Below are 27,582 nucleotides of genomic sequence, written 5' to 3'. Positions count from 1 at the left end.
GTGCCTTGGGGCACCAGACTGGCAGGCAGGCACTGCTGCTGCCCCCCTGCCTGGCGCACCATGCCACTCTGCCCCTACGGCTCCACTTTAGAAACAAGGGACGTTCTGGGGTTGACATGTACTAGAAAGGGGGGAGACACCTTATTGTGCATCTGAGCCAAAAATGGCACCCCAGGGAGAAAAAATTATGCAACAATTGAAAAAGACCATCTGGTCATGGCGTGGGTTCTCAGGGCAGGTGTCCACCTTCCATTTTTCCTGTCTACATGACAAAAATCATGTTTGGGCATTGGCAATGCGTAGGGGGTACATGTGCACCCCGAATGTGGTGGTACACCCCTACAAAAAGGCACTAACATTGCCACCCCCTCCACCCGCAACAACACTGCTGACAGTGTCTGTGGACAGCCAGCAATCACCACTGGCTGCTGCCAATCCTGTTAGCAGCATCTGCAGGTGGTCACTGACCCCTGGTCAGTGCTCACCACCCCCCTCCCCCGTCGCTTACAGTGCCAGCAGGAGCTCCCCGCTTACTGCCGCCACCAGCACCACTGTGGCCCTGCAACTGCCGGGGGCACGTGCGGTTCATGGGTTTGGGAGAAGGTACCCAGTGCACACAGACCATCCACTACCAGCATGGTGAAATCCACTGAAACAGAGAAAGGCCAAACTGTCGAGATGGAGCTTGGCTACAGGGTAATGATATGCACTTGACCTGATTCGCATTAAAAGCAATGGAAATGTGATCGCCTCGGAAAGAAGCGGTGCGAGTCCCCCGGGTCGCTGGCTCAGTGCGTTCTTGCAAGGGAGAAGAGCTACGAGAAAGGAAGCCAGCGGGTTCCAGCTCCAGCCCGCAGCAATTGCTGGGACCAGTTTGCCGGGGGGGCGGGTTGCAGTGTGAGCACGCGTTGCCGTGAACAGGCCCCTGTGCAAGACACCACTCTGCCCCGCCCAGCCCGAACCCCATCGTGTGCCGCGGCGCACGCTGCAGGCGGGTACACACGTCACTACGCGACACCGCCCCCCCACGGGGGGCGGCGCAGAGGAGGCGACGACGGCGCATCTTCCTGCCCAGCCCCCACCTGGACCCCTCGGTCTCACGTGACCCTCAAGACCCCACCCCTGCTGTCCTTGGGTGTCCGTACAGCTGCCTGCCCGCGGGAAGTCTCCGCCCGTAACTCATGCGCCGCAAGCTGAACACGCCCCCGACAGCCAAACATGCAAAGTCCCCAACGCTCGAGACGTCTGCCCTGTGACTTTGTAGTCAGGCGGTAGCCGGGCAACCCTGGCGAAGCCCCCGTGTTAAGGGCGGCCCGGGCCCCGCCTCCCCCCTTTCGGCCCGAGCCGCCATTTTGGAGGTGAGTGGGGCGCCGCGTGCTCTCTCTGGGCTGGGGGCCGTGTGTGGGGGAGCGGCGCTGGGGCCGCGGGGCGGAGGCCGGGAGGAGCCGCCACGCGGGGGTTGGGGACGGCGGCACTGTGAAGGCCCTGGGGAATCGGGCCCGGGTCTGGCGGGACGCGGCCGCGGATTTTTCCCTGGGGAAACAGGATCGCCCGGCCCCGCTCACGCTGCAACGCTCTCGTCCCCGCAGTGACTCGCCAGGATGACGAACACCAAGGGCAAGAGGCGCGGGACCCGCTACATGTTCTCCAGGCCCTTCCGCAAGCATGGTGAGTGCCGCCACACGGGGTCTCCAGCCGGCTGCTCTCGCAGGTCTGGACATCCGGCGGCAGAGTTGATTGCTACCCCCTGCTGTCAGATGTGAGGGGAGCCCAGCAGGGTGGGAAAGGGTCTGGCCTCCTGCTCCTCAGCCGGTTCCTGGGGCCAAGTTAGGCACCACGTTGTGGCCCTGTATTAGCCACTTCCATCTAGCTAGAGTTTGGCTAACATCTAATTAGACAAGCACCTGGCTGGTGTCCTCTGACGCCAGTGCTCTTTCCTGCCCAGGGCAGGGAGGCTGACTGGATGATCTGTTGAGGTCCCTTCTGACCCTAAAAATCAATGAAAACCATCCTGTTTATGCAGCGATCTAATGAACTGAAAATGTATATGTGTTGGTGTGTGCGCTGGTTTCAAAGGGGCAAATATTTGTTATAAATATATAAAATATGATCACCTGTATAGTTGGGAGATACTGGTCTAGCTTTTGGGCAAAAAGTGAAGGGCAGGGTTGATATGAAAGCATCTAGCAGATAATAGCTTCTTGTGTCTCAACAGTGTTAGAATGTAAGCAAAATAACTTAATTTTTAAATTTGAGCTGATTTTTAGCTCAAAAATGGAAGGACATGCTAGCAGTATTGATGTGTTAAATTAGTAGAGCTCGGACTGCTTTTGTGTTAATAGGCAGCAGGGTTTTTTTTTTATTGTGAGCAACCAAATTTTAATGCAGTGTGGTTTATCTACATTAATGGTTGGTTTATGCTGTAACTTGTCAGTTGGCTTTTTTGCTTAAATTCCTGGTTTTCATGTGAAAATATGACTTACATTTTCACCTGGCTGTGAGAACCATTAGTGGTGTTTAGTATTTTCTGAACACTCACTTCTAGTAACCGTGTGGTTCTCTTGTAAGACCATTTGCTGCGTTTCATTTCATAGGAGTTGTTCCTCTGGCCACTTACATGCGAATCTACAAGAAGGGTGATATCGTGGACATTAAGGTATGTTTTGCACTGTAGCGTAATTAAAAACAAAATAACATTCTCTACAGATTCAGTTCTTCCATCCATCTCTTGGCTAGTCTCTCTTCTGACACAAAGCAAACAAGTGAAAGACCAAATCACTCTAAATTGAGCATGGTGGCAAATTGCCCTGTTCTAGATCTGTTACCTTGACATTCTGGGGCTTGAGGATGACTGTCTCCTATGATTGCTTTAGTTGGAGCAAAATGAGCAAATCATTTCACCGGCACTGAAAGCAAACCAGTATTGTCAAAGAAGTTTTTATAGTTTTAAAATGTGAGTAATGTGTTTCCCAGGATACCAGTAAACTAAAGATAACTTGATAAACCACTCTATTGGTTCATTTTGTGTCTCTCCAGTAATAAAACTTTTGGGGGAAAAACCTTTCATACTTAAAATTATTTGAATTTTACAAATTTTTACTCTGTACTCAGTTTTAACCTGTAGTATACTATAGTTTTTATTCTGTCGTAGGGTTCTTATTCTGGCAGTCTTTTTCTTTCAACAGGGCATGGGTACTGTTCAGCAAGGCATGCCTCACAAATGCTACCATGGCAAGACTGGACGGGTCTATAATATTACACAGCATGCTGTAGGCATTATTGTAAACAAGCAGGTTAAGTAAGTATCTCAGTCTTTCTATTCACATGGAACTTGATTTTGTTAATTGATCAGTAGTGACTTCCCCTCTTTCACTTTGCCAGTCAGACATCTCGTCTTCATTGGTCATTCAAGGGGGGTAAAACAAATGTCCTTTTAAAACCCAGGTAAACAAGTATTGTTTAACTTGGATCCTGTCAGAGGAAACAGCTTTGACTCTTGAGCAACAGTGTCAATCAGAATCATATAATTTCATAGATTTCATAGACATCAGGGCTGGAAGGGACCTCGGGAGATCATCGAGTCCAGCCCCCTGCCCAAAGGGCAGGAAGTCAGCTGGGGTCATAGGATCCCAGCAAGATAAGCATCCAATTTACTCTTGAAGGTGTTCAGTATAGGTGCTTGAACCACCTCCGCTGGCAGACTGTTCCAGACCTTGGGGGCTCGGACAGTAAAGAAATTCTTCCATATGTCCAGCCTGAAACGGTCTTGCAGGAGTTTGTGACCGACCTCGTCATCCCTTGGGGCGCTCTGGTGAACAAACGTTCCCCCAGATCTTGGTGGTCACCCTTGATAAACTTATAGGTGGCCATCAGATCACCCCTGAGCCTACGCTTTTCCAGGCTAGAGTCATGGGACTCAGCCTGTCATCGTAAGATCTGTTTTCCTGACCTCTGATCATGCGCGTCGCTCTCCTCTGGACTCTCTCAAGCTTCTCCACATCCTTTTTGAATTGTGGAGCCCAAAACTGGACGCAGTACTCCAGCTGCGGCCTCATCAAGGCCGAGTACAAGGGGAGAATGACGTCCCGGGATTTGCTCGAGAAGCATCTATGGATGCAAGCCAGCGTTTTGGTCGCTTTACTAGCCACAGCATCGCATTGCAGGCTCATGTTCATCTTGTGGTCAATGATGACCCCCAAGTCTCTTCTGTAGTGCTATCCAACGTAGCACTGCCGAGCCTATAAGGGTGCTGCAGGTTTTTCCTCCCAAGGTGGAGAACCTTGCATTTTTCGGTGTTAAACACCATGAGGTTCTCGTCTGCCCATTTGCTGAGCTTGTCCAGGTCAGCCTGGATCACCCGTCTATCTTCTGGCGTGGATGCTTTGCCCCAAAGTTTGGTGTCATCGGCGAACTTGGCCAGTCCACTCCTGACTCCAATGTCCACATCGTTAATGAAGATGTTGAACAGTATGGGTCCCAGGACAGAGCCTTGAGGGACCCCACTGGTCACAGGGCACCACGATGAGTGACTGCCATCAATCACAACCCTCTGGGTCTGACCACGGAGCCAATTTCCCAGCCAGAGGATCGTGGTGGAGCCAAGGCCACAACTGGCCAGTTTGGCCAAGAGGTAATCGTGGGATACCAGATCAAAAGCTTTTTTGAAGTCAGGATATATGACTTCAATCTCTTCTCCCTTGTCCAGATGATAGGTCACCTGGTCATAGAAGGAAATGAGATTGGTCAAACAAGACCTACCCGCAACAAACCCGTGCTGGCTATCCCTTGTTAGCCTGGGCCAGTCCCTCAAGGATGGCTTCCTTAATAAACTTTTCTAAGATCTTCCCCAGGATAGAAGTCAGGCTAATGGGCCTGTAGTTAGCCGGATCCACTCTCCTCCCTTTCTTGAAGATCGGCACCACATTGGCCTTCTTCCAGTCTTCGGGCACTACACCTGAGCACCAGGAGTTTTCCAAGATCCGTGCCAGGGGCTGGGCTATGACGCTCGCCGGCTCCTTGAGTACCCTGGGGTGCAGATTGTCAGGGCCAGCTGACTTGAAGGTATCCAGCTTCTCAAGATGTTCCTTCACGAGGTCAGCATTTATGGAGGGTAGGGGATCCCCCTCACCCAGATTTCCCTGTCCCATAGCAGGCATGGGCGTCCCATGTGACTGATGAAAGACTGACGCAAAGTACCTATTTAATAGGTTGGCTTTTTCCTGGGCGTCAGTTGTCAGTTGCCCCATCTGGTTTAGCAGGGGTCCAACGTTGCCCTTGTTTTTCCTCCGGCTCCCCACGTATCTGAAAAAGGACTTTTTGTTGTCCTTGATGCCTGAAGCTAGTTGGAGTTCAGTTGCAGCCTTGGCTTTCCTGGTTTGCTCCCTGCAGGACCGGACCAGCGCGGAGTAATCCTCCTTGGCGGTGAATCCCATCCTCCATCCTTTGTAGGCTTTCCTTTTAAGCCACAGGAGGTCTGCTAGGTCTCTGGAGAGCCAGGAGGGCTGCTGTGCCACCTTGCTGCCTTTCCTCCGTGTTGGAATAGATTTAGCTTGTGCACTGAGGATCGCTTCCTTGAGGAGCAACCACTCTTCTTGAACTCCCATCACCCTGGGGTCATGGTCCCTGAGGGCCTGACCGACTAGCCTCTTGAGCTTGTCAAAGTCGGCTTTTCTGAAGTCAGGGACTTCTGTGTTGCTGACTGACTTGCCAGCTTTACGGCGGATGGTGAAGGTGATCAGCTCGTGGTCGCTGTCACCCAGCTTCCCATTGATCACTAGGTCGCCGATTAGGTCGTCCCCCGTAGCCAGTACCAGGTCGAGCAGCGCTTTGCCTCTCATTGGCCCATAGACCTCTTGGGTCAGGTAGAGGTCATCCACGCACGAGAGAAAGCTTTGCGACCGCTTGGATTTTGCTGAGTGATCTTGCCACGAGATGTCCGGGTAATTGAAGTCACCCATGACAACCAAGGTCCAGGAGCAAGCGGCCTCAGTCAGTTCCCGGGCAAACTCCTGGTCAAGCTCAGGACTTTGAGTGGAAGGTCTGTAGTAGACTCCCACCGTTGTGTCCCCTGTGCTGTATTCCCCACGAATTTTTACCCAGAGGGTCTCTAGCTGTCCATGCTGGTCACCAACATCAGCTTGCAGGGACATGTAGCTTTCCTTCACATAGAGAGCTACACCCCCGCCCCTTCTGTCAACACGATCCCTCCTGTACAGGGTATAGCCCTCTATACCCGTGGTCCAGTTGAAAATGAGGTTTCAACTACTTAGTGTATTTTTACTGAATTAATTTGAAAAATAACATGTTTTAAATTTACTCAGTGGGGCATAAGGCTGTGTAGTCAGTATGATATGTAGTTTGCTCCTCAAATAGTCGTTTTCAGTAATGATGGACAAGTAGCCCCATTTACTTGCAAGGTAGAAAATCCCTTGTCTTGGGAGTCATTCCTTAAACATCAGAACAGGTAGCCATGTGCAAATATGCTTTGCTATACTTGCATTTAATTCCAGTACCTTTATATAGTTCAGTGTGTCTTAGGAAACGGATATTTTGAGCAAAATTCATGTATAGTACTGCTTTCTGGAATTGTTTGTTTTAATGTAAAAGCTGCATCATGCAACTTGTATTAATGTTTTTGAAAGTACAGTCAATTCAAAAAAGCTTATTCTTTCAGGGGCAAGATTCTTGCCAAGAAAATTAATGTGCGCATTGAGCATATTAAACATTCCAAAAGCAGAGACAGCTTCCTGCAGCGTGTGAAGGAAAACGAAAGGAAGAAGAAGGAAGCAAAGGAAAAGGGCACTTGGGTTGAACTAAAACGCCAGGTACCGTGTTTATTGTCATCTGAATTAGTAGTACACCTTTTATGCTTGCAATCTAGAAACTACTTCTGTAATGTGGGGGAGAAGTGATTGTCTGATTCCCTGAGGCAGCATTAAAAGATGGGTGCAAATCAACTAGCGGTGTCTTATGCTAACTGGAAGAAATTTTAAATACACTTTGTGTCTGAGGGTATAGTGGGAGACCTTTGCAGGAAAGAAGTGTATAGCTGTGTTGCTTTCAGAGCTCCGAGGAAAATTTAATAGCACTATTTTCATATGCTAACTAGGTATCTACAAAAATCAGTTTTAGGATCAGAGACCATTGCTGTTGGAGTGAAAGGCAACTGGACATAATTTTACTAGTACTGAGATTTGGAAATGGTTTTTGATTTTAATAGTTTCTTTTTTCATGAGGTCTTAAATGGCAGTGCAGCTGTGATGGAATGGGAACTGGTTTCCATGGGAACTAGTTTCTCAAGTGTTACTACTTTAATGTACCTTTTTTATTACAGCCTGCCCCACCCAGAGAAGCGCACTTTGTGAGAACCAACGGTAAAGACCCCGAGCTGCTGGAACCAATTCCTTATGAATTCATGGCATAATTTACCTTGGATAAAATAAAGAAGTGTCTTTTGGACAAAATTCAATGTGGTGACTGACTTCTGATGTTGTGTTTAGAAAATACTACTTTTCATTTATTAAATTATATTTATTGTGATTATGTGCAGAGTTTTGGATGACTTAATAGGGAAATTCTAGCTTACTTGATTGTGCTGGGTTCCATATGTAGACCTTACACATCAGATGTAAAGCTTTGCTAATGCTCAGTGATGATCATCCTCCTTTGATTGCTGTATGAGGCAATGTGAGAGAGAACACATACATTTCACCGGCGAACTGAGAGCATATATAGCAAGCTGGATTTCTGCCACACTGGGATCTTTTGGTGAGAAGGAAGAACTTGACATAGAATCATGTAAATAACTTATTAGCTTTAAAGTAACTTAAATCTTATTAGAGCAGTTTCTTCAGTGTTTCTCTATGGCAGTTCTTAAATGAGACTAAAGTATATGCTTATTTAGTGGAGGCTGGAAGAAGAAATGTGAAGGCTGAAGTTTAGGCTAGAAACAAACAAAAAAAATCCTGCCCACAGTTACTTTCAGGTCCAGTTAGACTGTTTGGGAATTAAACCACTGGGTCTCTAAAACAGCCTTCTTCCTCTGTGTCACTGTTTGGTTTGAGCTGTTTGTCAACTGGCAGTTTTACATTATTTTAAGCTAAAATGATTAGAATTGGGTGCTAATCCTTAATATATTGAAGGGTACTATTTGAGCATGTTATCTGAATACCTCATGCAATGAAGATAATATTGTGAGGATTAAACCCAGATATAGCTCTGTCTAATGGAACTGGATCTTTCATTTAATGGTGCATTAATTAATGCTATAAACTTGTGTGATGGGTTGTGCAGTTTGCTCTTGAAATGATGCATGTAGTTAAATTTGGTGTCAAACATGCAGCCTGGCCTGTGGAACTATTTTATCTGGGCTGCCACAGACTTTGGGGTGCTGGCCTTCAGTGGACATGGCCTGCCCCTTCCCCATTCAGCTCTGTTGCTGTCCAGATTGTGCTGATACATGCTTCCAGCCCCATGCTGCCCAGATACAACTTAATGCTGTTGCATGCCTGGTCCTCTGTGCCAAAGCCCTGCAAAAGCTCTGCACTGTCATATGCTCTCTTCTCCACACTGCTTTATGCTCCTGGCTCTACACTGCTGTCCAGCCAGTCCCACATGGTTGCACACCCTTTGCTTCACACTGATACCTGCCTGAATGTGGCCTCACCAGTCTCCTGGCCCTGGCCTGAGTAGCCCCTGCAGTCTGGATCCAGCCTGAGGTGAGTTTGATACATGTGCTTTAGGAAGTATTTGGCACTCGTAAGAGCACACGTAATCTTTTTCTGTGGAGGAGTTAGCTCCTAACTACAACGGGACTAATCAAATACCCCAGATGTGGACAGTCCTATGTTAGGGAAGTTTGGATCTGATCTCGTAGAATCATAGAAGAAGATCTATAAGGTCCCTTCCGACCTTACAAGTCTAAACCCCTGCCAGGGTAGGAGAAAAAACTGGGCTCAAGCATCCTCTTAAAGACCCCCAGGCTAGGAGCCAGCACCACTTCCCTTGGAAGTTGGTTCCAGATCCTAGCCGCCCTGACTCTGAAGTAGTTCTTACGGATGTCTACTCTAAATCTACTCTCCCAACAACTTGTGGCTGTTATTCCTTGTTATGCCAGAGGGCGCTAGGGGAAACAAAGTCTCTCCCAAACTTTCTGGTCCCCCCTAGTGATTTTATAGACTGTCACCAGGTCCCCCCTCAGCCTTCTCTTGTAAAAGCTGAACAGGTTCAGGTCCCGCAGTCTCTCATTGTAGGGTCTGCCCTGTAGTCCCCGGATCATGCGGGTGGCCTCTGGACCCTCTCCATGTTGTCCACATCCTTCCTGGAGTGGGGCGCACAGAACTGGATGCAGCTGTGGCCTGACCAGTGTTGCTTAGAGGGAGAGGATCACCTCCTTGGCCCTACTTGAGATGCACCTGTGGATGCACAACAAGGTCTGGTTAGCCCTGCCAACCGTGACCTCGCATTGTTAGCCCATGTTCATCTTGGAGTCAATAATGACTCCAAGATCCCTTTCTGCCTCCGTGCTCTCAGGAAGGGAGTTTCCCATCTTATAAGTGTGCTGCTGGTTACTACTGCCCAAGTGCAGCATCCTGCACTTGTCAGTGTTGAAGCGCATCCTGTTTCTGCTAGCCCACCCCTGTAACCTATCCAAGTGTTGTAGTCTTTCCCTCCCTACTGGTGTGCTCACCTCACCCCAAATTTTGGTATCATCAGCAAATTTAAACAGGGTGTTTTTCACCCCGTCATCCAAATTGCTGATAAAGAGATTGAACAGCACGGGCCCAAGGACTGAGCCCTGGGGGACTCTGCTGCCCACTTCTCCCCAGGTCAAATATGACACCTCTGCAGCCTTACCCATCCCTTGGAAGCAATAACACTATGCATTAGGGGTGTGCAAAGCAGGCCCTATTGGATTCAGATTTGGCCTGGATAAGGGACAGTGATTTGATTTGGATCACGGTCCCCGATTCTATTCGGATGAATCCAAATCTGAAAATTTAATGCCGATTCAGAGAATCAGTGATCTGGACATGGTCACAGCTTTAAAAGTTTTTTCTACATTCCTTGAGGTAGCAGATGTGGCTCATGATCACTGCGATGCTGGTGTGCATGGAACATCCCACAGGAGTGCGAGGGGGCCCACCATGTGTTAGGCAGTGAACTCAGAAGTGGACTGGAAATACTTCTGGTCCACTTCTGGGTCTGCCGGGGAGCATGCTTAAGGAGGCGATCCTCCAAACCCAAAGGAAGGTAATCCCAACATGGATCAAAGGGGGCAGGAGGGCACAAAAGCCCCCATGGCTCACCAAAAGCATCCGGGAACATCTAGCTAAAAGGGAGGCATACATCCAATGGCAGGGAGGGGCCATCACCAGGGATGGCTATACTGTGGTTGCTCAGGGATGCAGGGGGGCAGTCAGGAAGGCCAAGGCAGAGATGGAACTGGGACTAGCTTCCCGGATTAAGGACAATAAGAAGTCCTTCTTTAAATACATAGGGGGCAAAAAGAAGGTCCCGGGTAATGTGGGGCCTTTGCAGGACATGTTGGGAAATTTGGTTGTCACACCAGATGACAAAGCTAACATGTTTAACGATTTCTTTGCCTCTGTCTTCCTAAGTAGGGACCAGAACAGCCACCTCCCTGTTGGGCCCCCCTCGGGCCCCAGGGGAGGCACACCTAGGCCAAGGGTTAGTGAGGAACTAGTTAGGGAACTTCTGGAGGGACTGAATGTATTCAAGGCAGCCAGTCCAGACGATCTCCACTCTAGAGTACTAAAGGAATTGGCTGAGGTCATTGCAGGACCCCTAGCATGGCTTTACGAGCACTCATGGTGCTCTGGTATGGTGCCAGAGGACTGGAAGACGGCCAGCGTGGTGCCCATCTTCAAAAAGGGGAGGAAGGAGGACCCAGGAAACTATAGGCCAGTTAGTCTTACCTCGATCCTGGGTGAGCTCTTTGAGAAAATTATTCTGGCACATGTCCATGAGGGGCCACGAGGGGAGGTCAGGCTTAGGGGCAACCAACATGTGTTCATTAGTGGCAGGGCCTGTCAGATCAACCTCATAGCCTTCTATGACCAGGTCACCAAATCCTTAGATGCAGGGGTAGCAGTGGACAATAGTCTTCCTGGACTTTCGGAAGGCCTTCGACACTGTCTCTCACCCTGTTCTCATTAAGAAACGGGGACTGTGGTGTCGACACCCACAAAGTCAAACGGGTCGCCAACTGGCTGGAGGGCCGCACCCAGAGAGCGGTGGTGTATGGGTCATTTTTGACCTGGAGCGATGTGGGCAGTGGGGTCCTCCAGGGCTTGGTCCTGGGGCCCGCACTGTTCAACATCTTCATCAGTGACTTGGACGAGTGGGTAAAAAGCACCCTGTTCAAATTTGCCGATGACACTAAGATGTGAGGGGATGTGGGCATGCTAGAAGGGAGAAAGAGGCTACAATCGGACCTAGACAGGTTACAAGGGTGGGCGGATGAGAGTAGGATGGGATTCAACACTGACGAATGCAAAGTGATGCACCTGGGGAGGAAGAACCGGCACCATACCTCCAGGCTGGGGAACTCCCTTCTTGTCAGTACAGCGGTGGAAAAGGATCTTGGAGTCATCATTGATGCCAAGATGAACATGGGCCGGCAGTGTGGGGATGCAGTCAAGAAGGCCAACCGCACCTTGTCATGCATCCACAGATGCATCTCAGGCAGGTCCAAGGAGGTGATACTCCCCCTCTATGTGACACTGGTCAGGCCGCAGCCAGAGTACTATATCCAGTTCTGGGCATTGCACTTCAAGAGGGATGTGGACAACATGGAGAGGGTCCAGAGGAGGGCCACCTGCATGATCAGGGGGCAGCAGGGCAGGCCCTATGAGGACAGGCTGCGGGACCTGAACCTGTTCAGCCTCCACAAGAGAAGGCTGAGGGGGATCTAGTGGCCTGTTACAAACTAGTCAGGGGGGACCAGCAGGCATTGGGGGAGTCCCTGTTCCCCCAAGCACTGCCAGGAGTGACCAGGAATAACAGTCACAAGCTGGTAGAGGGTAGATATGGGCTAGATATCAGGAGACGCTACTTCACAGTCAGGGCGACTAGGATCTGGAACCAATTTCCAAGAGAAGTGGTGCTGGCTCCTACCCTGGGGCTCTTTAAGAGGAGGCTAGATGAACACCTCGCTGGGGTCATTTAACCCCAGTACTCTTTCCTACCATGGCAGGGGGTCAGACTAGATGATCTACTCAGGTACCTTCCGACCCTAGAAACTATGAAACTATGCTGGGCTGACCTCTGTGCTTCCCCAGCTTGGTGATCAGCCTAAGGGGCATGCTGGGTTCCCCCCTCCCTAAACCAGGAGGCACCAGTCACTCAGCCTGGGGTGCCCCCCTGCGTGCTCCCTGGCAGACCCAGAAGTGGACCAGAAGTGCTTCTGGTCCACCTCCAGGTCTGCTGCTGAGCACGCTGGGGAGCCCCCTGTGCTTCTGTGGGACACTCCATCTGCCCCAGCATCGCAGCACTCATGAGCCCCTGCTACCTAGAGGTAAGTAGAAAAAACATTTAAAGCTGTCTATGTCCGAATCGCTCCAAATCGATTCAGGGGGTCCCAATTTGTTTCAGTGAGATTAAAGGGTCCTCTGATTCTATTTGGATTCAGAGATTCAGCCACCGAATCAGGCCAAATCTGCCGAATTAAGCTGGGACCAAAGCTTCATACAGCTCTACTGCTTATGACAAACTGGCCATGTTTTTCCTCTGTGTTCTTCAGTATTTTCAAATGCATCATAACATTGTGTCATCATCCGCTTATAGGTACTACTCAAGTTTAAAGAGCTTTCTTGGTCAAATCTAGGACCTAGTTGTATCTGGTGTGGGTCAAAAGAGATGAAGATTTGCTCAAGAGCTTGTATTTTCTACATACACAGTATTATAAACATGCACTATTGTGCTCTGTGCAGAGTTCATTAAGTGTAACAGCATGCATTAGCAGGAAGTGCTTCATCTTTTTTTAAGTGTGTGGAATTTTCTCATTTAATGGAAATCATTATAAAAGTTCATGGCTAGTTATGAGTTGAATTCAGGTAACTGAATTCAAATTATGAGCCAAGGAAAAGATGGGTTTTTGCCTCTGCTAAACAAAAAATGCGCAAACTCATAATGACCAGGAGTGTATACAGAGGGACCTGCCTAGGCAGAAAGAATGCTGCTCTGTGGCTCCCAAGTTAATGCAGGGTAGTAGGAGTAATTCACCTAAAGGAGAATATAAATAATATAAATTACTTGTTTCCTGAGATTTGCACTGACTCATATCCCTTCACTCAGGTTTGACCATTCTCCAATATCCTAGTTCTTTTAATAAACCAAAAACAAAACTTGTACTACTCAGAATGAAAGAAAAGGCACAGACAGGACTTAATGGATGTTTCTGTTCAGTGTAGAGATTTAAGACCGTGAATTTGGCACTTAAATAACTTTAAGGAAGTGGTGGCTATTAGTGCTTAACCTTACAAGCACCCAACCTCTATTCACCTTTGGGCTGGAGTGCAAACAGCCTTGCTTGGCTGGATGTAGCTTGCAGGGTTAAGTCCTGAGTAATAGGCTCAAATAATACAACACGATAGAAATATTAAATTCATGCCATTATTAGCTATCCATACTTGGTCCCACTCTCCATTTGTTCACAATGGTTTACACCATTATAGAGATGCTTTGGCATAAAAGGATGGAAACGGACTGCCTGCTCTGCAGTACTACCATACATCATTCTTCAGAGGGTATTACAGATGCTTTGCTGTTTTCTGGTCCTCTTGTCCTACTGCCCATATTTTCCCTACTTTTCATTTGTTTTTCTTTCCCTGGATGTAACTGAGTATACTTTCTGGCTGTCCCATTTCTCAGGTGGGTGACTAGCAGATCTAGGTCCAATTACGCCAACTGCAGACATTGTTTCTCTGTGTTGTGTTGGAGACTGTTAATCTGCCTTTGCCTGACTTCTAGCTGCCTGGACCTGTGATGAAAAACTTACAGAGGTACCATGTAACCAGATGTTGGTATGGACCACTACAGTTCACAATTCTTTGCTGCACTTTAGCAGTCCTGACAGACATTTAGGCTAGGGAAAGAGATTCAAAAAGCCTGAGTCTGAACTGATTCCATCTTTGCAAGTTAGTCTAACCTGAGTAGATTGCACCGATTTGCAAGTGAATAGACATTTACTTTTGATTCCTGAAATGATGACACATACCTGCAGTGGCTCAGACTAGAAGCCAGGAGGTGCTAGAGTGAGCCCTTCCTTTCTTTCTGCAGCAGCCACAAGGCTGGAGGGAAGCTGACCTGACTGCCCCATCCCCACTTTTAAGTATGACTGGGGAGAGGTTTAAACCCCCACCCTGGCCTGCAGGGACCCCAGCCAGGGTGTGCCTGGAGGGGGAGGTGGGAAGCAGCCCTTGCCAGGCTTGTCCTGAATGGGGAGGAGCGTGGCCAGTCGTCAGCTCTGGCAGCACCTCAGCCAAAGAGGAACCGGGAGGTGATTAAATTTCCCCCCTCATGGACCTGGCTTTCCCCACCGCCCGGAGCCAGCTGGCTTGGTCCCATGGCCCTGCCATCTGCCCAGGGCTGGGCCTGTAGGTGCTGCTGAGGGCAGGTGCAGAGGGGCCAGTCTGGGCTGAGCTGCAGGGGCTGGGCCCTTGCCAGCAGGCTGTGGCTCAGGCTGGGGGTGTGGTAGCTGTGTGCCTGGATTGCTCCAAACTGTCCCAGAGCTGCTGCTGACTGGGGGGGGGCAGGGCTGGACCACAGGCTCAGGGCCCTTCCTAGCTGACTGTGGCTCTGTGACAGCCCAGCATGGGCGGCAGCCCGCCTGGCAGCAGTGTGGAAGCAGCGCCGCTTCAGATGGGCATGCTGGCAGTCGGACTGGCTGCAGAGGATGTGTTAATCATGCCAATGGCTGCCTGGGCTGGCTCAGAGGTGCTGGTGGGCCCAGAGCCCGGCAGCTGCCCACTGCAGGGGCTTGTGCCCACAGCTACCACCACCACACCCCATGTCAGTCACTGCAGCACCCAACTCGCTACAGCTGCACCAGAAGCTGTGTGCCGGCCGTGGCCAGTGGGGCTGTTCTGCCTCCCTAGTCTCCTGCTGCTGCTGCTGATGTTGCTGTTGCTGCCCCTGCCATGCTGCTCTGAGTGGGTAGGCGGGAAACTTCAGCCCAGCAGCTTCTGCCCAGCACATGAAACTGGCTCTGGCTCCTGACCGCCTTCCATCCACTTCGCCCACCTGGCACAATGAGCAACTCCTGTGGGTGGGTGGGTGGAAGGTGGCTGGGAGCTGGAGCTGCATGTGCTGGGCTGAAGCTTCCACCCACTTGGAGCAAGGGCAGGCGAGGCAGAACTACCCCACTGGTCTGGTGCAGCTGCAGCGGGCTGGGTGCTGCACAGTGACAGACAGGGGACATGGTGGCAGCAGCTATGGACACATGAGCCACTGCAGCAAGTGCCTGCCGGGCTCTGGGCCTACCAGCAAGTGGTTGCCGGGCTCTGGGCCTACCAGCACCTCCGAGCTGGCCCAGGCAGCCACAGGCACAATTAACACATCCTATGTGGCCAGTCTGGCTGTTGAGGTTCTCGCCCATAGCTGCAGTGGTGTCGCCTCCACACAGCTGCCTGCCCAGCCACCACCCATACCGCTGGGCTGGGCTGTCGCAATCACAGCTGGCTGAGAAGGGCCCTGCCCTCATGGACCGGCCCGGGTTGGCCCCACCAGGCCTTCCCATCTGGCTGCAGCTGCATGACCACTCGGCCCACCCTGGGTGCAGGAAGCCAGGAGCAATCCGGGAACACAGCTCCTGCAACCCTAGCCTAAGTCACAGGCTGTTCAAAAGGGCCTGGCCCCTCTACGCCCACCATCAGTAGTGTCCATAGGCCAGCCTGGCTCAGACCCCCAACCTCAGCTGCAGGCAAGGCAGGCAAATGGGACCATGCCAGCTGGCTGGATCTGCCCACACACAGGCCCCAACTCCAGCCTCTGCCACTAGTGAGCGGCAAGGGCTACCCTGAAGGGCTGCTTCACCCAGCCAGGCAGGCCCCAACTGTGATCCCTGGTGGGAGAGGGGAATAAACCCCCTCCCTGCCCCTTAGCTTTAGGGGGCCATGCTGGCCAGCACTGGGACCCACCCTTGCCCCTGCTCTAGCTAAAGAGTGAGGAATGGCAGCCAGCCCTGCTGTCTGAAGCAGATAGCACAGCACAGGGGTGAAAAACGTGCGAAAAGTCCTGTTTCTTGACTTCATAGATTCATAGATTCATAGATGCTAGGGTCGGAAGGGACCTCAATAGATCATCGAGTCCGACCCCCTGCATAAGCAGGAAAGAGTGCTGGGCCTACATTACCCCAGCTAGATACACATCTAGCCTTCGCTTGAAGACCCCCAGGGTAGGGGAGAGCACCACCTCCCTTGGGAGCCCGTTCCAGACCTTGGCCACTCGAACTGTGAAGAAGTTCCTCCTAATATCCAATCTAAATCTGCTCTCTTCTAGCTTGTGGCCATTATTTCTTGTAACCCCCGGGGGGGCCTTGGTGAATAAATACTCACCAATTCCCTTCTGTGCCCCCCTGATGAACTTATAGGCAGCCACCAGGTCGCCTCTCAACCTTCTCTTGCGGAGGCTGAAAAGGTCCAGTTTCTCTAGTCTTTCCTTGTAGGGCTTGGCCTGCAGGCCCTTAACCATACGAGTGGCCCTTCTCTGGACCCTCTCCAGATTATCCGCATCCTTCGTGAAGTGTGGCGCCCAGAACTGCACGCAGTACTCCAGCTTCGGTCTGACCAGCGCCCGATAGAGGGGAAGTATCACCTCCTTGGACCTATTTGTCATGCATCTGCTGATGCATGATAAAGTGCCATTGGCTTTTCTGATGGTTTTGTCACACTGCCGACTCATGTTCATCTTGGAGTCCACTAGGATTCCAAGATCCCTTTCCACTTCCGTGCCAGCCAGCAGGTCATTTCCTAGGCTGTAGGTGTGCTGGACATTTTTCCTCCCTAGATGCAGCACTTTGCATTTCTCCTTGTTGAACTGCATTCTGTTGTTTTCTGCCCACTTGTCTAACCTGTCCAGGTCTGCTTGCAGCTACTCCCTGCCCTCCGGCGTGTCCACTTCGCCCCATAGCTTAGTGTCATCTGCAAACTTGGACAGAGTACATTTCACTCCCTCATCCAAGTCGCTGATGAAGACATGAAAGAGTATCGGTCCAAGGACCGAGCCCTGCGGGACCCCACTGCCCACACCCCTCCAGGTCAAAACCGACCCATCCACCACGACTCTCTGGGTGTGACCCTCCAGCCAATTCTCTACCCACCGGACTGTGCAGTCATCCAAGTCACTTCTGAAGAATTGCTTTAAGAATGGACTCAGAAAATAGGACAGTGTATTGTCTATTGGGAGTAAGGGTAAAAGATATGGGCCTGAGGCTAAAAAGGAACCTGATATAAATAAGTTAGAGTTCACTGATCTTTCCTGTTGGGAGTAATGACCCTGCAAGATTCCCACTAGAACAAATCACAAACAGCTACAACAAATGGGGATGATGCTTCAGGAGGTAGTGGCTCAGGTGAGCTTTATTGAGATTCTGGCCTCTAGAGAAGGAAGGATGGTAGCATGATAATATAATGAAGATCAACAAATGCCTCAAGACTAGTGCTATGAAGAAGCTGTTAGGATATTCAACCATTGGTATCAAGGTAAAACAAATTCTTCAAGAAGAGACACTACCTGTATACATGGGGAATAGCCTTCTGCAATCAAGGCTGCTATGACATACAAGATCTCTCCACAAAGAAGTGAGGGGAGAAAGTTGGATTACACTGATCTTACCTCTACTCTTAGTTCATAGAGAAAGGAACACATAAATGAGGATAGGGCAAATTATTAAACAATGGTTAAGCAAGTAGAATGATGGACAGCAAAGAGAAAGTAGGTGATAAAGTTAGTGAGAGGGCTGAACTTAAGCTGGCTAGACAACAGGGACTGGTCAGTAAAAACTGACTAGTATTCCACAAATCCCGGGACCCTAGACCACAACATGGAGAAACCTGAGCTACAGGTGCAGGACATGAAACCAGGTATTAGATGACAGAATCATGATGGAATTGCAATGATCAGGAATACAGGTATTGAAGAACATGCACTGCTCAGGAAATAGAACTAAATATGATGAGATAACATTTTATGTTAATAGTGTGATAAGCTGAAGATACAAAGAGAGGTCAGATAAAAATCAGTTTGGGTCAAAATCATTTTGAGGAAGAAAGATAAAAAAATAAGTCTTCTATTGGGAGTCACCAGCTGCATAACTAAAGGGAGAGTGACTGGGGCAGTAGTCCCAGGTGTACCTTTGAGAGTACTTGGGGGCACTAAAAGAGTCACCGACATTATGCTGCTGGCTGCCAGTGGCACAGCCACAGGCGTGAAACTACCCTGCTATGCATAGCCCTCAGGGTCAAATTTGAATGTGGGCAGAGATCTCTCTAATGGTATTAGAGAAATGAATATCAGAAGGAATTGTATCCGTCTAGGAGATCTTAACTTCCCAGATACAGATGGGAGAACAAAGTCTGTAAATAGTGGTAAGTATTCTTGGATGCAATATTCTTGGATGCAATAGCCAACAGATTTCTTTACCGAACAATCACTAAATTAGTGGAAGGTAAGGTTATTTTAGACTTTTTTGTGGTAAGTAAAGAGAAAATTATAGAAGATTGGGTTATAAAAAAATAAATTTGGAACAAGTGATGGTCTTGGGTTGATTCCACTTACATGATTTGGCAGGACTAACAGAAGTAGGTCTGTAAGATTTTAGATTTCAAAAGAGCAAATGATGCTCGCCAATAGTTAAGATAATTTAGATCTTACGAAGGAAATTAAGACAAATCACAAAAAGTGCTTTGGCCATATAAATAAAGAAAAAAAGAAGAAGGGCTGCTAGGAAGATATCACTGCATAGAGACTGCAGACAAATTTGATGTGGCTCATTGAATGCCTCCCCCTCTCAGTTTTCTATAAAGATGACAATCCTGGGCTTACAGATAAGATGAAAGTGTAAAAATGGAATTTACCTCAACTACAATGACAGTAATATTCAAAGGGTTTAATGAACTAAGATCAGGTCAACCAGACAATTTCCATCTCAGATTTCTGAAGGAACAGGCACATGCCATTATTGATCAGGTTTCAAATATTAACAGTCTATCAAGGTGGGGGGTGGTACCATATAATATGAGAAAGGCAAATGTAGTATCTGTTTTTAAAGGCAACTATCAGCCTATTAGTTTGATCTCAATATTATCCAAGACTTCAGGGGGGGGTTTTAAGGAAAGGATTATTAAAGACATGAAGATGAATGGAAAGTGGGGTAAAACACAATATCAGTTTACCAAAAGTAATTTGTGCCAAAGAAACATTCTCGAATCATAGGAAAATGGGCATGGAAGGGAGATCAGGAAGGCATCTTGTCCAACTTCCTGCTGAAGGCAGGATCCTCTGTCTAAACCATCTCATCCTAGTGTTTGTTTAATGTGCTCCAAAAAGCTTCCAAGGAGTGAGACTGCCTTGTTAGGTAGTCTATTCTAATGTTTAACTGCCTTCACAGTTAGAAAGTTTTTCCTCATATCCAACCTAATTTTCCCTTCTTGCAAGTTACCACTGTTCACACTTCTTGTCCTGTTATCTGTAAGCATGCAGTCTGTCACATCCTTCTAACCACCCTTCAGGAATTACAGGGCTGGTATGGAATCCTCCCTTAGTTTTACAGAATAAAAAATCCCAGCTTTTTCAACCATTTCTCATAAATTATGTTTTCTTGACCTTGAATCAGTAGCTATAACTAGGGATGTGCAAGAGAGGCACCTGCTGCAGGTGCCAAGTTAGGAGGGCTGCTATGATCACCCCCAACCCCACAGAGTCCACACCTTGGCAGCATTGCCATGCTGGGGTCTCCAGAACACATCTGGGGACCCAGAATACATGGTGGTGGCATCAGCAGCTCAGCCAGGAACTGTTTAAGACTTCCAAGAAAAGATAAGATTGCAATTGCTGTGTGCTCTCCCTCCATTCTCAGAACTGTGTACCCTCCCTGGCATGGCCACGCATCTGAGAGCCATGTGGTGCAGAGTGGGTTTTCCCCAAGCACTAGCTCCTCTCATTACACCAATGCCTTTAACCATTCTTGTTGCTTTCTGCTGGACTCTCCAATGTGTCCAAATCTCTCTTGAAGAACAGTACTTAATGCAGTACTGTAGGTGAAGCCTATACCACCTCTCAGACATTGAGCCATTGATGACTGCTCTTCGAGCATGATGATCTAATGAGTTCTGCTCACTTTATAGGACTTCTATCTAAACTGTATTTTCTTAGCTTATCAGTGATGGGAGATGGTGTTGAAATCCTTGCTAAAATCAAGGTATATCATATTCACTGCTCTCCCACCATTCACAAAGCTTATCATGTAGAAGGGAATCTGATTAGTCAAGCATGATTTGTTCTTGACAAATCCATATTGACTGGTCCCAATCACCTTGTTATCCTCTAGGTGCTTAAAATTAGATTCCTTGATGCTATGCTCCATAATTTTACTGGGTATCAGTAATATATATTTCTAAGAAGAGAACTGTTTTTCTAGACAAAGTAAAGCTTTTGATATTGTGCCACATAAGCAATTATTCCTTAAGGAGACAGGGGATAGTGTAAGGATTTTAAGGTAGGTAAAAAACACCTTTAAAAGTAGGTAGCAACAGGTAAACAAAAAGGGTCAGGCTTAAGGGAGTCTACTTGAGTTCCTCAAGCAAGTTTTACGTGCAGTGAAGGGATAAGGAGATGACCAGTAAAACAAAAGTCCTATAATATGATAGGAGACTGAGGACTAGACTACATGATAAACAAACACCCTCCTTGGCTGGGGTGCCATCAAGGAGACAGAGGTTGTTAGCCGTGTTAGACTGAAGCCAGGTATAGCGCCACAGGTGGGCTTATTAGTAGTGGGGCTGGGTTTACTAGTGCTGCCACTGAGTAGTGTTAATTAGCAGACCTAAATTACTGCATTGCTTCTGGTTTAAGAGCCAGCCCACCTGAAGCAGTGCAGCATGTTTGAGGGCAGTGTCCTCAAACATGTTTACCAAACTACTGCTAGTTTGTTATGGCCTAAAAGAGCTTAACTTTAGCATAGCAAAACCAAATCTGAAAGGGATCACTGTTATCTTCAAATATATCTGAGAGGAAAACACTCGAGAGAGAAGAACTACTTAAACTAAAGAACTGTACTTGAGAACATGAAGCATGAGAATGAGTGATTACAAACTGGCCTTAATAAGTCCTGGCCTTAATAAGTCTAGGCTTGGAAATTAGAAGAAGGTGTCTAAACCATAATCAGTGAGGTTCTGGATCAGCCTTCTAAAAGAAGCAGTGAAGATAAAAATCTAACTACTGTTAAGGTGGAGCTTAATATATTTATGAACAGGATTATATAATCTAGCTGGCTGCAAACTCAGCAGACCAGGCTCTGACCCAGGACCCTTGTGGCAGCTCCTCCTCATCTATCTGCCTTTTGTGACAGGAAAAACTTAGGTGCTGTCAAACCTTGAGGTGACTAGTACAAATTCATGTGCTAAGAAGAATTAGATGTCTGTAGAGTGACAGTGGGTGTGTCTACACATGTAAATGCTGAGGGGTGGATTTACTCTCAAGTAAATTACTCTAGAGTCACCCACCCTGGGCAGGGATCTACACATGCTGGGATTTGGAAGCAGATTTGCTGCTCCTAGCAGCAGTCTGCTCCCGACCCCTCTGGCCCTGTACTGGCCTCCTGCAACAGCCAGGGTGATGGGTGCTAGCCCAAGGGCTGGCAGGGAGCATGGGGTCAGGACACAGCTGTTTCCTCTGGGGGGCCGAGACAATGTCTGCCTGGCCCTGTAGCAGGGAGCTCCTGGCCCTGCAGCAGGGAGCTCCTGGCCCCAGCTACCAACATAGGGACAGGAGACTTGGAAGAAGCTGCAGGGGAGGGGGCCCCAATTGGCTGGTGGGGCAGCAAGCCTTCCACCAGCAGGTCAGGGTAGGGTGCTGGGACCTGCCTCTGCCCTGCAGCTCTTTCCAAGGCCCACACCTCGATTACCCAGTTGGGGCATGAGCTGAGACCTGCCCTTAACCAGGACAGTTCCCAGCCCCCATTCCCAGCCTGTTCCCCTCCCAGCTCCATGATCGCAGAATTGGGCAGGGAATAGGGTTCCAGCCTGTTCCCAGCCCCCACTCCACAATCACAACTGCGGAGCTGCAATTTCCTCAGCTCCTCCTCCGAGATCTAAAAGGCCACAACCCAATGGTGAGGAGAGTTCAGAATGAATGGTTGCTCCTCAAGGGAGCAAAATCCATCCTGTCTCGGGGAAAAGGCAGGAAAAGGGCACAGCAGCCCCCTTGGCTCTCCAGGGAACTGGCAGACCTCCTATGTCTTAAAAGGAAAACCTACAAAGGATGGAAGACTGGAACTGCCACCAAGGAGAAATACTCTGCTCTGGTACGGACTTCCAGACAGCAAATCAGGAAAGCCAAGGTTGTGATGGAACTCCAGCTAGCTACAAATATCAAGGAAAATAAAAAGTCCTTTTTCAGATATGTGGGGAGCCGGAGGAAAAGCAAGGGCAGCATTGGACCCCTGCTAAACCAGATGGGGCAACTGACAACTGACGCCTAGGAAAAAGCGAACTTGCTAACTGGGTACTTTGCGTCAGTTTTTCACCAGTCCCATGGGATGGCCCTGCCCACTGTAGGTCAGGGAGGCCCAGGTGAGGTAGATTCCTTGTCCTCCATCGAAGCTGACCTTGTGAAGGAATACCTTGACAGGCTGGATACTTTCATGTCAGCTGGCCCTGATCGGTTAAACCCAAGGGTACTCAGGGAGCTGGCGAGCATCATAGCTCAGCCCCTGGCATGGATCTTTGAGAGCTCTTGATGCTCTGGTGAAGTGCCCAATGATTGGAAGAGGGCCAATGTCGTGCCTATCTTCAAGAAAGGGAAGAAAGTAGATCCAGCAAGCTACAGGCCCATCAGCCTGACCTCTATCCTGGGGAAGGTCTTGGAAAAAATTATCAAAGAGGCCATCCTTAACAGACTAGCTGAAGGCAATATCCTGAGGGATACCCAGCATAGGTTTGTTGCGGGTAAGTCTTGCCTGACCAATCTTATTTCCTTTTATGGTGAGGTGACTTATCACCTGGACAAGGGGGAAGAGATCGACGTTGTATATCTTGACTTTGAAAAAGCCTTCCATCTGGTATCCCACGATCACCTCTTGGCTAAACTGGCTAACTGCGGTGTTGACCTTATCATGATCTGCTGGCTGGAGAACTGGCTCTGCAGTAGGACACAGAGGATGGTGGTTGACGGGAGCCAGTCATCTGGGTGTGCTGTGACCAGTGGGGTCCCTCAAGGCTCTGTCCTAGGGCCTGTATTATTTAACATCTTCATCAATTATGTGGACATTGGTGTCAGTAGCGGACTGGCCAAGTTTGCCGACGACACCAAACTCTGGGGTAAAGCATCCACACCTGAGGACAGGAGGGTGATCCAGGCAGATCTTGACAGGCTTATGAAATGGGCAGATGAGAACCTGATGGTGTTTAACACCGAAAAATGCAAGGTTCTCCACCTTGGGAGGAAAAACCTGCAGCATGCTTATAGGCTCGGCAGTGCTACGCTGGTTAGCACTACAGATGAAAGGGACTTGGGGGTCATGACTAACCACAAGATGAACATGAGCCTTCAATGCGATGGCGCAGCTAGTAAAGCAAGCAAAATGCTGGCTTGCATCCATAGATGCTTCTCAAGCAAATCCCGAGACATCATTCTCCCCTCGTACTTGGCCTTGGTGAGGCCACAGCTGGAGTACTGCATCCAGTTTTGGGCTCCACAATTCAAAAAGGATGTGGAGAAGCTTGAGAGAGTGCAGAGAAGAGCCACGCGCACAATCAGAGGTCATGAAAACAGACCTTATGATGAGAGGCTGAGAGCCATGGGGCTTTTCAGCCTGGAAAAGCATAGGCTCGGATGATCTGGTGGCCATCTATAAATTTATCGGGGATGCTCATCAGGATCTGGGGGAATGTCTGTTCACCAGAGTGCCCTAAGGGATGACAAATTGAACGGTCACAAACTCCGCCGCAACTGATTCAGGCTGGACATAAGAAAGAACTTCTTCACTGTCCGAGCCCCCAAGTTTTGAAATAGACTGCCACCAGAGGTGGTTCAAGCACCCAATTTGAACGCCTTCGAGACACATTTGAATGCTTATCTTGCTGGGATCCTATGATCCCTGCTGATTTCCTTCCCCTGGGGTAGGGGCCTGGACTCGATGATCCTCAGGGTCCCTTCCAGCCCAAATGTCTATGAAATCTATGAAATCAGGGAGCCAGGGTCTGGGAGCTCCATGCTTCCAGAGCACAGGGACATTGTCCTCACATGGGCTTCAGTGCCCTGGCTGCATGCAGCTCTCATAGGCAGGGAGAAATTTCCCATCCCCTGCTGCCCAGCTGACTGGGAGCAAATTTGCTCCTGATTTGCTGCCTATATGTGCGGTAAGGTGCAGTAAGTAATTACAAGTAAATTTGCGACTTGTAATTTACAGGTAGCAAATTTACTCACAATTAGAGCAAATTACTATCCAGTAGGCATCTGCATGCATAGACAGTGATGCTTACTGTGCAGTAATTTGCTCTAATCTCAAGTAAAGTCTTGTGTACACACACCCAGTGGTTTTGTGAATGCCGGAAGTGCTTAGCTGTCAGGTTTGGGTGCTTAAAAAAGCAGTAAGGTCTTTAATCTCTCTTGTAAATCTGTCCCTTAGAGTTTACTTATTGTATATCCTATTTAAACTCTGAGCATGTAAACATTGCTTTTCTTTAATGTGATGCCCCCAGAGACAGAAGATGAACTGGGGTGATTAGCTTTATGCAGTAATATAGATTCTATAGCTTCTTATGAAGAAGGGATTTAGGTATTATAGAAAATGCAATTTATTAGCTCTCTTATTTATCACAACCAGAGTAAGCAATCATCTGCCTGGAAAAGACTCACAATGTTCTTTCATCTGGCTGAACTCCGTTAACAGATCACGTAAAAACGAATACATAAAAATAGCTTTGTTTGTACTGGATACAAGGCCAAAGACAAAAAAGATGTAGCCTGACAAAAGACATGGATGACAGTAAAATGAATTACGGGAAGCTAAAAGGCTTTTGACTAGAACCAAAATCTTGGATACAAAAGGAAAAGGTCTGATTGGCATGATGGAAAAGCGGAGTTGACACTTAAAATTAAAAATAGCAATGATCACCTGGCTCATTTGAAAATTGCTCTCTTGTTGATCATAGGGCTCTTAGGTGCTGTAGTAATACACATAACAATAATTTGATATTAGAGGTCTTAGGCACCCTATTTTAACTTAATCCCTATTACTGTAATATTAACTATAATGTGCCATATTATAGACATGGCCCTTCATTAGGGGTCACATGCAGCAGCACTGGCATTTTGTCATTTCCCAGAGTTGCTCAGGTCCAGAGGAGATATTTTGTTCTCCTGCTCAGCTGATCAGTTCTGCTGGTTTTGCATGGCCCAAGATCAGACTTTTGCTTACTCTCTGCCCCATTTGGGCTATCATTCACCCTTGTGGAAAGTAATTAGAGAACTGTCCTTCGGTTAAGGGGCTATGGTGCTCCCTAGACCAGAGACGGGCAATTATTTTGGCTTGCGGGCCACTTAAGCTGTGGTGAGCTGTCAAGGGCTACACACATAAAAACTTTCAGAAGAAACCACTTTAATAAAATTATACATAAAAACAAATATATTAAAAATCAAACATCTACTATATTTTATTTAAAAATATTTTTGTCCCGATTTATTTTTTTGAGTAGTGTATATAGAGGCAATAGCATTATAGTTCAAAATATGCTTAATCTTGTATATTGTGTGTGGGAGGGTATAGCAGGACACTAAGGTGCCTGCTACTCTCCGAGCAGAGGCTGCACGAGCAGCTCCTGATGCTGTTATGGGATGGAGTATTCCCTGGTAGGGATTGAATGATGTTTTAGCCAGGCAGCTTGGATTTTTGTTATAGCTTGTGTTTTGCTTTGTTAACTGGCAGTTTGGGTGAGGCTATTAGAGGATGGAGGAAGCCTCATAAGGGACCCACAGCAGCGAGAGAGGGGGCAGCGAGAAGCCCCAGAGAGAGGGGGCAGCAAGCTCCAGTGAAGGCACACTGTCAGATAGGGCTGCAGAGGGCCCGAGTGCCAGGAAGGCACGGAGCAAGACGGAGCAAGACAGGGCTGTGGGAAGCCCAGGGAGGACAAGGGGAGGGCCAAATTACAACAAGGCCCAGGTTAAACCACGTCAGTATCATCTGTGAGGCTTGGGCTGTGGTGTAGGGAAGGAAAAGGAGCCGCAGATCATGCCCCCTGGCACTGGGGCAATAAATGGGCAGCCTCCTGCTAATTAACATCCATTAATTAAGATCAAGACGTGGCAGACAAGAAGGCAGGCGGTTGGCCCATAACAGGAGGGCGGGGTCACCGATAGATGGACTCCAGAAGAGGCGCAGAGGGTAAGGGAGTTTTGAGGTGGAGGAAGTGTGTGGGGTGGGAGGTGTGTAGAGGGGGTGCATGTATGTGTGTAGGACACTGCCCGTGTTCAAAGTCCTGAGAGCCAGCCAGGGGTGTGGGAAGGGAGGGAGTGTGGTGCTGTGCAGGTCCTCCCCAAGGTGGTGAGGATGCAGGTGCAGGTACAGTCCCACCCCCAATCCCCATCCAGCCTGCAGCTGTCCCCCATGATGCTCTGCATGGGGCCAAGCCCCACCTGCTTCCACCTGGGGCAGCCCATGTCATACTCCTGCTCACACCCGCTCTGGCCCCAGCTAGTGCACACAGCTTCCTGATGGGGCTGCTTTCCAGCCACTTGGCCTCATGTACCAGGCAGACAGAGTGGGTGGAAGGTGGCCAGGAGCTGGAGCTGGAGTGCTGAGGCAGGAGCTGCCTGGCTGCAGCTTTCCCCCCACCCACTGCTGCTTCCCTTTGCTACCTGCTGCCTGGAGTGGTGCAGCAGAGGCAGGAGGAAGAGGAGCCAAGTAGCACCCAGGTGGCTGCAGCAATGGCAGAAGCAGCCCTGCTGGGAACCTGCGTATACTGGCCAGGGCTGGGTCAGTGCTATGGGGGGGCGGTGCAGGGCAGGTGCAGGCCAGAGCATGGTGTGGGCTGCCCTGGGTGGGGCTTGGCCCCATGTGGAGTGCCACAGGGGCAGCTGCAGGCTAGATACAATCAATTGATTGGCCAGATCCAGCCCTATTTTGCCCATCCCTGCCAAAGGCCCTACACAACAGGGCCTGAGGATTTTTCTTCACAGCCTGTATTAGGAGGTATTTCCAGTAGTCAGCAATATAGCAACTCTGCAGTGGTGGACGGGTGCTATGCTTCTTCCAGTAGTCTAAGACCTAGGCTTCTTTGAAGTCTGCCTAGCCTAGCTAGACTGTCATGGGATGTGAACTTTTGGACAGAAAGAAAAAGGGGG

General features: G+C 48.9%; 1 protein-coding gene and 2 non-coding genes across 3 annotated transcripts; all 3 read left to right on the top strand.

Annotated features, from left to right (window-relative positions):
• Positions 1 to 1,226: 1,226 nt before the first annotated feature.
• RPL21 (ribosomal protein L21) lies at positions 1,227 to 7,463 on the top strand. The gene is made up of 6 exons (XM_090028415.1): positions 1,227 to 1,358; positions 1,590 to 1,668; positions 2,595 to 2,656; positions 3,186 to 3,298; positions 6,674 to 6,824; positions 7,334 to 7,463. Exons 2-6 carry the CDS (start codon positions 1,602 to 1,604, stop codon positions 7,421 to 7,423), a joined length of 483 nt encoding a protein of 160 aa, XP_089884541.1. The 5' UTR covers positions 1,227 to 1,358; positions 1,590 to 1,601; the 3' UTR covers positions 7,424 to 7,463.
• On the top strand, positions 2,839 to 2,915 carry LOC149875143 (small nucleolar RNA SNORD102). Its single transcript, XR_016440102.1, has one exon. It is a non-coding gene; the product is annotated as a small nucleolar RNA SNORD102 (small nucleolar RNA).
• LOC149875142 (small nucleolar RNA SNORA27) lies at positions 3,360 to 3,489 on the top strand. Its single transcript, XR_016440115.1, has one exon. It is a non-coding gene; the product is annotated as a small nucleolar RNA SNORA27 (small nucleolar RNA).
• Positions 7,464 to 27,582: the final 20,119 nt, after the last annotated feature.

Source organism: Crocodylus siamensis, chromosome 1 (assembly GCF_052110815.1).
Source record: "Crocodylus siamensis isolate JL-2025a chromosome 1, ASM5211081v1, whole genome shotgun sequence".
Classification (NCBI taxonomy): Eukaryota; Metazoa; Chordata; order Crocodylia; family Crocodylidae; genus Crocodylus; species Crocodylus siamensis.
The sequence above is the reverse complement of the archived record's forward strand: the minus strand, read 5'-3'. Positions and strand labels throughout refer to the sequence as shown.